Raw genomic sequence first — 11722 nt, forward strand, 5'->3', positions numbered from 1 at the left:
ATGAGAAAACCAACAATCTTCCCCAGGAGCCACGACTCCGTGGAAGGGAAGGGAGGAAAAGAGAGCTGCAGCGCTCGGGTCATTTAAGGCATTTATGTTTTCCAAATGTCTTAACTTCACAACCATCAAATTCCTTAAAAAAAAAAAAAAAAAAAAAATCCATATTGCTGGATTGACTGTGAAATCCCAGTGGACTTTCCCTGCTTCAAGGATGGTGTTGAGAGAGTGCAGCGGTGCCCCTTAACGTTGAACATTTCTACTTCAAGCTATAAAAACCATTTCATTGGTATAGGAAAAAAAATGTAGACTAGATCTCTCGGATGAAAAGGGGGCCACCAGACTCAAAAGTTACAAAATCTGCACTTCATGGCCAAGGCCTATGTAGGTCACGACAAAGTAAACAGCACTTTGTTTTGTTGTTTCCTTAAGAATGAACAGAGGCATTCATCTTTCAGCACCCAGGCGACAGATCGGTAAGCGACCTACAATTATAACTTCCACACAGGATAGTACCAACAAATAAATTAATCTGAGCATTTTTCTTAAATGTCAAAATTAAAACCAGGAGCTTCCTCACATGAGGTTATAAAGTTCGATTCCTACCCACCCAGAAAACCTGACACACACCCGTAGCATCTCTCCCACAAACGGAGCCCCACGGAGCTCTCCAGCGGGCAGGTCATCTTCTGCAAGGCTTATCGCTTGGAGCACAGCATGGAATTCCTGACATTTCACACCTTCTGGTTCGGGATTTGTTTATGCCCCACTATTCCAGACCCTAGAACGGCGAGCTTGCATCACACTGTAAAAGCGGCTACAGCGGCCGCCCCGGCAGAGTTCTGACCGTCTGGAGCTCACCAGGGCGTACGAGAGGGTGAAGAGGCGAGCTTCCAAAAGACTGCAAGAAAAACTTCATCTTCTCAACTCAGTACTTCACAATTGCGTTATGCTAGTTAGAACAGAGAAAATCCTCTAGTTTGGGAACTTACAGCAACCTATTGACAGCAGGTCAGGATTTCTTATCAACTTACAGAAATAACAGGGTAGTAGTTCCTAAGATCCAAAGTTAGTTAAAAAAAAAAAAAACCAACAAAAAACAAAAAACCAAACCCAAAACCACCAGGTAGGCACTTTTGACCAATTTCACTAAAGACACAAGATACCTACACAACTTTCAAAATAAGTTGGGCCAAGTTTTAATCAAGTTACTCAACAATTACTGTTTAATAAAATAAAGACAAGTCAAATTTATTCTTGGTATAAAACAAATGAAGCAAATAAGGCAGACAAGAATTTGGCTACGTACCTAGAATAAAAGCAAAACTAGTAGATTCCTAGTTTCTCACCTTGAGGGCAATACTGATAAGAAGTAATTCTTTTTATTAACTGACAGTTAATATGGTGAAACAAATTCGGTAACATTTCTACCTACTTCATTCACCATTTAACATGTATTTGTTGATTGCAGTCCGTCTTTTCACAACACAAAAATAGTAACTTCTCTCAAATCTTAATATTCTAGCGTATAAAAGAAAAGCATTACAATGGAAGATTCTGAAGTTGTAGAACAAAACATTTTGGAATACCAATTCCATTAACAGCTACTAAAACCGCTTTAAAAAAATAAATAACAAAGTACAAACCCCACTGTTATATACTACTATAGTACAAAACGGATGAAGCAACATCTCCAGGTTCATGCACAGCTCAGCTGATCCCTTACAAAACCATGTGACATCACTGGGTATTTTATTTAGGATACTTATTAATTATTATTCTAGGGGCATTATCTTTTTCATTTCACTTACGGTATATAAACTTAAAATGTTACGTCACTAAGGGTGAAAGAAGTAAAGGTTCCTCCAGCAAAAAGAGCGAAAGAATACTTCAACTCTGTAGTTATCTGCATTTAAAAGAATTTTAGTTTTACTGAACCAACAAATTCAGACATTTGATACAAACGCTACGTTTGCACTGAGTAAAATGGCCAAACAACATCACCCACAGAGGGGCTGTAGTATTCAAAGACAGCAACAAAGCAAAGGCAGAAAAAACGACCCAAAATTTATAGAAATAACCTATGCTCTTCACGAACTGAGGCTCTGTGTTTCACCGAGCACTTGCTTCATGAACCGTGCTGACACAGAGTGCGTTACTTGTTTGAAATGCAACCACCGGAATTGTTACATACGCGTGAGCTCTTAATGCTGCCGGCTTTCTCCCCCAGCGCCGAGTCGGCAGCCATCGCTCAGCTGCTCGGTGCCAACGAGAGAACACATCAGGAAAGACAGCCAAAGTCCTGCATGTATAAAACCAATGTGCAGATTCTTCAAATACCTGGCTCAGATATCTTTTCCTTTCCCCAAAAGTTTATGTAGCAACTATCCTGCTACTTGTTTTTACTGTTCCCTCCTCACGTTCCAGTTTATTACTTCTCTCTTTCACAGCTTGCTTTATGTTCTGCGTCGTTTTGCAGCACTTGGACTGGAAGGATTACTGTTTGCGTTTAAGACCTTTTCAGTGACTCTGTTGCGCTTCCTCTTATCAGATCCTTCTTTGGACCCAGAATCTGATGAAGTTTTCTCTTTCTCTTTGCTGCTTGGCTTTTCAGTTGTTTTTCCTAAACTTCCAGAGGGTGCAAAAACTGAAATAGGATCAAAGTAATGATTCCAGATCAGAGTCATACACATAGGCAAACAAGAAGTGACATCAAATTTCTTTATATCACGTAAAACTTTTCAAACCAATCAAGTCTCAGCATATTTATCCGCCATTTAAGTATTACTTTCACTTTTAAAGGAAAAATCTTCTGTAGGAAAGGCACACCTTGCTTTTATTATTTCCTTTAACACAGGCATGTATTTTGACAGGCTAAAAACGAAACTCAGTAAGTGGAATTAAACAGCACTTAAAATTAAAATACTTAATAGGAACACTTACAGAACATAGGACCAATCTATGAAATTTATAATCGGCAATGGTCATTACATTTGGTATTATAGATAGATTTTAAAACTGAACACCCAAAATCTGAAATTTAATATATTTTTTAAATACATTTTTAGATAGTTTATTACACTCAATCTTAAAACACCACTTATTCTGTGATATAAATATTACGAAATGAGTTACGAAATTAATTACGATTATATAGTTAACAATTGGCTTGGTCTGTTAAGGTAAACAGCAGGATCTCTACTGTACACATTTGACTTTGTTCTACAGCAAAGTGTTAGGAAAGTAAGCCTTATTTTTAAAAGCAGCAAGATAATGCAAATAAAATAAAATAAAAAACACTCTGCCCGCCTTCCCATTTAAGCATACAATCTTTCAAGCTTTTTTGATTTATAGGCCCTATTTTTCCCCAGGACTACAAAGATCCCAACACAGAGTATTTAGGTTCACTAAAACCGGACTCAACTTTCTTTCTGAGATCCTTAGATTACTTCAGACTCCCAGGGTTTTGTCAAGTACATATTAAAACCAAAAAACTCCAAAGCCATACAATTTTGCACATACGCATTAGGAGCGAAGGAGAAATCTTTCAAAGCGTCAGATATTGGCAACTGTGCATTCTTAATTGCTCTGTGCATTCTTAAATTACTCTAGTTCTTGGCATGAGCATATGCTAAGTCTGAATACAAATCACAACGTACGCCATATTTAGGATTTACATTTTAACATTAATTTCTCAGAGTTACAGTTGTTTTTTAATCTCGTATTACACAGTAGAGAGTTACAAATTTACCTTCTTCTGGACCTGCATGTGTTTCCATCTCTTCTTTTATTTCCTCTTTCACTTCTTCTTCTATCATCACTTTTCCTACAGAAAGGATTGTTAGGCAATGGTTAGATGGTTTTAAAGAACCGTACGTATTTTTTCTGGATTAGTAGCCTCAGCATATATGCATAATGTTAACAAATAGTGCAACACTCAGCCGTAATTTAGAAAGGTTCCTCAGCACTGTGAGAAACATAACTAACGGTCCAGGCACAGTAGGAGCATAATGTAAAGCACTGAACAAGATGATGTCTCATGTCAGCAAGTTCCACTGAAATTATTAATAGGAATAAAGTGAAATGCTAAATAGGCAAAACATATTGCAATGTCTTAGCTATATTATGATTTTACACTGAATTTTTAGTGTAAAGTTTAGTGTACCTAGTAATTCCACTGTAGTTTAAAATCTCCCAAGAACTCCTTTGGCAGGTGCTCGAACTTCCTAGCTCCTACCCCGGATAACAGTACTAAGTAACACACATATAGCTAAACTTTGAAACTCCAGCTTTCACTGCTCAACCTGAGACTTCTGTCAAACTGCTGCACATTTCTATTAGATTAGACAATACAGATAGGCTTATGAGTGAGAAAGATTTGGAAGAACCAGGTACCAAGAAGGTAAAAACCCAAAGAGATGATTTTACAGTGCAATGAAACCACCATGAATCTATACAAATGCCTCTGAACATTTCATACTGGTTTTGTTTTCAATCAATTTTAATGCAACTACAGGGAAAAAAAACTCAGGAAAAATCTATCATCGGACATTAAAAATCAGTAATGTTTTTAAAAATAAGACATATGAACCTTATTAAAAAAAGTAATAGCCTAAAAATGGGATGGTTATACCAGCATAAGGTGCAAGTCCATGGCCAAAAAGCAAATTTCTCCAGCTACTGAAACTGTGCTGTTCAGTAAGTATATTCCTGGGGTACATTTTTAAACATTAGCTGAATCGCTATTTAAGTGCCTTACATCATCATTGGTACAGAAAATTTTATCACAGAAATATTATGATATACAAATTAAATGTAGAAAACATTATTTTCATCAGCTCTATAGCTCCTACTCTTTAAAAAATTATCTTGCTTCAAAATGAACCGCATTAAAGTGTGCAGATCATGTGTTTGAGCAAAAATTATGGTCTGATGTAATATTACAGTTCTCTCAACAAAGTTCAAAGAACCCACAATAAACTACTAATCACCTTCCAAAGAATCACATTTTGCCTTTCACTCTGTAAACTAGTATCAGTGAAGAAGGATCTTCTGCGTATACCCAGAAGGCAAAGTTGAATCTAAATGGTATAAACAGAACCTGTTTGTGCTATATTAGCATCCCATCTACATCATATTTAAGAATATGAGAAATTCTGTGTGGAATCTGACCAAAGGCCTCTCCTGCTAGGCTGTCTCCTACAGTGGTCAATCACAGAGGCTGATAATGAGAATATGAACAGCACAAGCAGTGTGATCCTTTCCCTGGCAGCTCCCTTCAGTCAGATGATTAAAATTCTTGCGATAGACTTGTATCTGTTTAACGCTTCCTTTTCCCGATGCACCTCACACACCAGTCTGAAAGAATGGCCGTGCACTGACATGTTATGTTCTTTTCTGGGGGAAGTTTTGTTAAACTACCCGTTCTGAGATGAGATTAAAGCAACCAAGAACAAGAGACTGGTATCACACCTTACCTTCTCTCACTTCTTGAATCATTTCGTCAGGAAGAGCAAAATTCTTCTCTGTATTAGGGAACGGAAGAATCTCAGACTCGTGCTTAGAAAGAAAAGAAAGATCTCTATGAATGACTTCAGTAAAAACTTTAATTTGGATTTAGAAATGCAATCTCAAGTTCTATTTTATATGCGATTATTAGCTAAATAATTCCTAACAAGACACTTGCGACATCAGAGAATCAGGAGGCTCCTGACGTCAAACTGATTACTAAGGTCAAGATACCTGAGATCACGACTCATGATCATTTGAGATCATTTCTGGCACCCAAACATGGCAAACTTATGTAAATATTTGCACTATAAGCTCCTTATTTGACACTTGAGTACCTATGTAAACATCTGCTGGATCAGCATTTAGGCAACTTTAACAAACACAGTAAGAACACAGCACGGAAAAAAAAAAAAACCAAACCAAACCACCACAAACCACTGCAGGTTTTATTGTCTCCCACCTAACGTAATTTTATTCAGGGAAAACCCCATCAACTCACTGGAACGACGCGTAATTCTCAGTAATGTGAAAGGTATGACAGGCCCAGTGATTTTGACCTATCAAAACTCCTGGACTATAAGAACATGGCTGCATCAACCCTTTATACTCACAAGAGCTTGCATATCATACATGGTGCTCAGATGGTCCCAAATCACTTTGGAAGAAATCTGCCGTCCAATATTCTGACTGAATTTATCTCGGATACAAATCATGTGGAAATGGCGATTCACACCTGGGGGAAGAACTCAGTGCAATTAACAGTTTTATTTACGCCACACAAACAAAAAACCATCCTGTCCTCACAGGGAAATCGTACAGGATGGGAGGGAGGCAGGGCAATCTGGGCAGCCCTGCCTGGCTGACACTTCACCCCGCGTCGCAGGGGCTGTTCTGGAGAGGGGCTGAGGGTGCCCCACCGCGTACTGGGGACGTGGGGCCGCAGTCGGAGCCTTTAGAGAGGCTGGAGAAGTATAAGGCAGCAAGTCGGGAAGGCGAAGGCAGCGGGGAGGCAGGAGGGCTGGCCCTGTGCCCGCCAGGAGGGGCGGCTGGGGAGGCCGGGAGGGCACGGTGCCTCCCTCCCCACCGGCCCCGCCGCGCTGGGGCGCAGCCCGGGGCCCTCGGCCGCCGCCGCGGCGGGAGCGGGCCCCGCAGGCCGCGAGGGGCAGCGCCGCAGCGCGGCCGGGCCGCCAGCCCCGCCCCCCGCCCGGACCCCGCCGCTCCGGGCCCAGCGCCTGGTTCTCCTCCCCGGCCAGCGCCGCTACTCGAGGCCGCGGCTCGGGCGCGGCCTGCTCTCACCTACGGGCTTGTGGCCCAGCATGGCGTGGAAGAGGCAAACCTCCACTTCGGGGCTCCACACCACCACCGCCTCCTCCGCCGGCACGCCGGGCTCCGGGGCGGCGGTGGCTGCCGCAGCGGCAGCTGCAACGACGGCAGCGACCGCGGCGGCGGCCCCCGGCCCGGCCGCGGGCAGCGGCGGCTTCTCCACAGCGCCGGCCGAGCCGCCCTCCGCCTCGCCCATGGCCGCGCCGCCGCCGCCCGCAGCGGCTCCTGCCGGCGGGGAAGAGGGGCCCGCGGGGCGGGGCGGGGCGGGGCGGGGCGGGGCGGGGCGGGGGCCCTTGGCCGCCGCTTTGCCGGGGCAGCCGGAGGGGCCGCGGGGTTTTGCCTCAGGGCTGGGCCCCGCGGCGCTCGTAGCGCCCGCGGCGTGAGCAGGGCGGGCAGCGCGGCCCCCGGGGGACGGGGCGAGGCCGCGGGGACCCCCCGAGAAGTTTCTCATCCTCCCGTGTCGAGCTTGAGGGTTTCTTGGGCCGGTCCCGGGGGCAGCACGAGGCCGCCATCCCAAATCATAGGCTCGTAGAATCGTTTAGGTTGGAAAAGACCTCTAAGATCATCAAGGCCCACCATTAACCTAACGCTACCAAGTCCACCACTAAACCAGTTTAGGGGAGAGGAATAATTAATTTCCTGGCTTGGTGGCTGGGTTATTTTTTAATGAAAGTAAAACCAGGAATCACTACGGTTGGAAAGGGCCTCTAAGATCTTCAGCCCAACCATCAACCCAACACCCCCATGCCCACTAAACCATGTCCCAGAGTGCCACCTCTGCCCTTTTTTTGGACACCTGCAGGGATGGGGACTCCCCCACCTCTCTGGGCAGCCTGTTCCAAAGCTTGACCACCCTTTCCGTGAGGAAATTTTTCCCAATATCCAATCTAAGCCTCCCCTGGCGCAACTTGAGGCCATTTCCTCTCGTCCTTTCGCTGGTTACTTGGGAGAAGAGACCGACCTACGGATGGCCTCCGTAGGGCTGTTCTTCTACACCTGAGACGAGCAGAGTGTCGGGAATGTGGCTCCGGGAGGTCAGAGCGGGGCCGGAGGCTTGGGAAGCCTTGGCTGCCCCGGCGCTCGCCCTCGCGGCCCGGCCGCTGGCGCAAGGAGCTGCCGAGGTGGAAGAAGGCGCTGGGGAAGGGTCCCGAGCGCTGCAACCCCCCCAAAACCACTCGTCTTTGTCACATCGGGATCGTTTTATATCAACCTGGCATGATGCGTAACAAATAACTACGCCTGGCATGCCTGAAAAATACAGAACCCACCAGTTTTGCCCATCATTTAAGGCATAAGAAAACATCTTGTTTGGGAAGAAAGAGAACGTATCATTCCCTTTTTTTTTTTGCCTCGCTAGGTATTATTAGACACAGGCATGAAACAGGGCTTCTGTTGCTTAGGTGATCAGGTTTTCCTATTGCTCACTTCTCACTTGAAATCTTAATCCTTTTTGTGACATTAAAATTATTTCAGTAGCAAACAACAATGACATCGTACACAAAGAATGACTGTTCTGAGGGAATAATAAAGCGGTGGGGGCAACGACTCACAGGCAGAGTCATTATTTTCATGCAAATCATCCAAATAATAAAAAGTAGGAAGGGAAAGATGCAATTTTCTGAAATGGAAAACCTTTTGTACCTTTGATACTCAAAGAATTAACTTAACTCGTATCATTCTTTGGGGCTTGATGTAATGCTTATACTCAAAACAAATTAATCTAACATTAAGTAAACATTTGAAATGAGCTAAACCCAAAACCTCACGTGTGAAGCCTTGGGAAGCTTGGTGGTGCGGATCCTGGATGTGGATGCCTGGATACAAATCCTCATTTCCAGCGGGGTTCAGGCTAGCCTCTCAAAATGGAAAGGAATCGCTCACTCCGGTCTGGTTTAGATGCTGTTGGCATTTTCCAGGAATAACTGTTTCTGTGAGAGGTTCGTTCAGATGGACAGAGATCTTGCTGGAATGACTTTTCTGCATCAAGACTACAGGAATCTCCAGAAATATTTCTTCTGCCTGCTGTCACCTCTGTACCCGTGTCCTGCTTGTGCTGAACATGCCTTTACATAGCTCAGGCTTCACATTGCTTTCCTCATTTTGAGCCAAAATTATCTATCGACAAGACTTTGCCGATCTCGAATACAAGTCTGCATGCTTTTCCGGTTAAATCCAGCCCTAAATCCAGTATGGCTCTCAGAGCTGTTTAATCTTCCAATGTTTATTTGATCTATGCTGCTACCTAGTCTTAAGCTGCCTCCAAAAGAGAGGGTTATGATTTCCTGTGATGACTGCACAGCAGGAGTAAATGAGTTCCTGAACAACTAAATTCCTGTTTTCATACACATGTTTCTAGGTGGAGAAGAATGAAGGAAGAAAGAAAAGCAAATAAATTACAGAGTAGAAAAATTGTTCCCCCATAGAATAGTTTTCAAAGTTTTGCAGGAATATTTTTTTTTTAATTATTTTTAAGACTGTGTGAAACACTGAGCTTCAGCACTCTCATCTGTCACATTACGCTTCTACTTAAAGACTATCATCAAGGGGGAATAACTGTGCCAACTCAGATAGCAATTTTTATGTCATTAAGTTCTGATGAGTAAAAAAAGTAGCATGTGAAACAGCATGTGAAAAAAACATATGGCTACCTCTGAAAGTACAATGGCATATGAAAATAATGTAATTCAGTACAATAATGTTAATTCAACAGGAAGAGTATTTCCATAAACTGTCTGCTGTTTTGTTTCAGTCACAAATAATTACCTTTCCTTGTCTCTCAATGCCTCTAGGAAACATATGGGAGCCTATATTAATGCCACAGACAGCCTCTACCTGGATTCAGACCAGAGTTAAATTTTTCTCTTTTTATATTTTAGATGGTTTTCCCCCCCCTCATTGCATAGATTTTTCAGATTCTGAAAAATTTACCCTCCTCTTCTTCAAGTTCAAATGTTACTTTTGGTTTTAATCAGACATCGGCAATTAAGACATGCACAATTTAGTTCCTCTCTTTTTCTTCCCACTCTTTAGGCTGCTTTCAGCCTTAGAAACCTGGTCTGCTTATTATAACAACTCGGGGTGCTCAGTCCTTTGCTGGATCAGGTCATGTGCCCTGGGAAAGGTGATCTGATATTTCATAAGGCATTGCAACAACTGAGAAATATGCCCAGCTTTTGGCATTCTCTCTAGAAGCATTGGCTTTCTGGGATAAGCAATATGGCTACAACTATTTCTGCCATTATATTAGAACACCATGTGTTAGTGCCCTTAACAAAGTAAAAACTTCGTTCCAAATCCTGGATAATTTTTGGTATGCCACATGAGCGTTTGTAAAAGAATATCTGCATCCTCTGCATTAAAAGCAGTCACTTCACCTTTGCTTGGGGTTTTTAGTACGTCTTTGATATAGAATCTAAAAGAATTTTTCTTACACAGGTGAATGAAACCTCCTGAGACCCCTGGGGAGCATTAGCACCTTTATTCTATAGAAATTGAGAGAGAAGTACTGCAGTCTGCTGGAGCTCACGGACAGGGATCCCTGCTAAAGCTGATGGATGTGCTCAGCAGTCACTGCAGTCTGATGCTGAGTGTGTGTCGCTAGCCATAGCTGGGTTTAATTTTTGGCAGACTGGGTGATTAGCTACTGTATCACGACATTTTCCTTGCATTTGTGGTTTTCACACGCAGAGGTACGTACATAGTCCTGCACCAAATTACTCTTGGGTCCATAAATCCTCCTACAAGATAAGTAATCCCAGTGCATTGATATATTTTAGCATTTCCAAATATAATATCCTTTCTGACTGATGAGGACCTCCGGAAAAGAGGAGTTTGGATCTGATTCATAAGCTTTACCTGTACTTTCAAAATCCGTTCTTTCAGTGTGAAATCTGTAGGAAGTTTTGCTTAACAGGGCTGCATAAGGCATTGTCCAAAAGTTGAAGCTTGATCATTTTGCACATCTTTTAAGAAATCAAGGAGGGTAGCTTGGTATGGACATGTTCTTCTTCCCACTAAACCTGTCAGGGGGGAAGAACCAAAAAGATAAACCTATTTGTTGTTAGAGCCTTATCACACAGCCCTTTAGGGCAACATTACCTCTTCCAGTGGTTGGCAAGGAGATACTTCCTAGCTTTCTACCAATTACCCAAGTTCTTAGCAAAAAGGTGTGTTTGATTATTTTAAACAAGAACATTGAACGGGGAGTTCACTCTCAGATCTGGCCTGCATGGCTTCTTACAGGGGCAAAAATATGGAATTTAATTCAAAATGGGGGGGGGGGGGGAAGATGTGAAGCAGCAAAGAAGAGGGAAGCAGCTGTCAGACAGAGGATACCTTCTGTTTGCTGAGACATATGTTCTTGAACTGAACTTCTCCCTTGTGATCGGTTGTGCTCGTTCTCCCAGCGGAGAGAGGCTACGTATTAGCTGGGCATCAGATGGCAAGCCTTAGAAAAATAGATTGAAAACAGTGCAAATAATCATCTCTAAGCACGCACGGAGGCGTTCATTACTGCTACTGTTGCGCTTCAAAATATCCCAGTGCAGAGTGGGGACTGGGGGAGGAAAAGCCATCTTAGTGATTTTTCAGTTTAATAAATCCATCACGTCCCAGGCCTACCAAGAAGCATAAAGAAAACCCAGTGAATTTAGAATGAACCAGTTCAAGGTGGGCACAAGAACCGGTTCATGAACGCCTGGCTATCCCAAGCCAACATCAGAAGACCATAGCGTGTTTTACTGAAGGTTGTTTTTATTGATAGTGCCTCAAGTATCTGCCAAACTAAACTCGTGCTAGCCCAGCTGGGCAGCATAAATCTACAAGGGATTCCCTTCCTTGACAGTTTCAGTGTTGCGATCGGGATTGTTCAGATCGTCGTTTGCATCTCTGG

General features: G+C 43.2%; 1 protein-coding gene across 1 annotated transcript; it reads right to left on the bottom strand.

The window, feature by feature from the left end:
* Positions 1-1827: 1827 nt before the first annotated feature.
* MRGBP (MRG domain binding protein) lies at positions 1828-7027 on the bottom strand. Its single transcript, XM_075721157.1, has 5 exons — positions 6805-7027; positions 6120-6241; positions 5475-5556; positions 3749-3823; positions 1828-2644 (listed from the first exon to the last, which is right to left on the bottom strand). The coding sequence occupies exons 1-5, from the start codon at positions 7025-7027 to the stop codon at positions 2454-2456; spliced, it is 693 nt and encodes a 230-aa protein (XP_075577272.1). The 3' UTR covers positions 1828-2453.
* Between the last annotated feature and the right edge of the window lie 4695 nt (positions 7028-11722).

This window comes from Pelecanus crispus, chromosome 14, assembly GCF_030463565.1.
Source record: "Pelecanus crispus isolate bPelCri1 chromosome 14, bPelCri1.pri, whole genome shotgun sequence".
Classification (NCBI taxonomy): domain Eukaryota; kingdom Metazoa; phylum Chordata; class Aves; order Pelecaniformes; family Pelecanidae; genus Pelecanus; species Pelecanus crispus.

Coding starts and splice junctions, on each gene's coding strand:
- MRGBP (XM_075721157.1), bottom strand. CDS start 7,027: ATGGGCGAGGCGGAGGGCGGCTCGGCCGGCGCTGTGGAGAAGCCGCCG. Junction 5,557..6,119: donor TGTATGATATGCAAGCTCTT/GTGAGTATAAAG, acceptor TTTCTTTCTAAG/CACGAGTCTGAGATTCTTCC. Junction 2,645..3,748: donor ACATGCAGGTCCAGAAGAAG/GTAAATTTGTAA, acceptor ATCCTATTTCAG/TTTTTGCACCCTCTGGAAGT.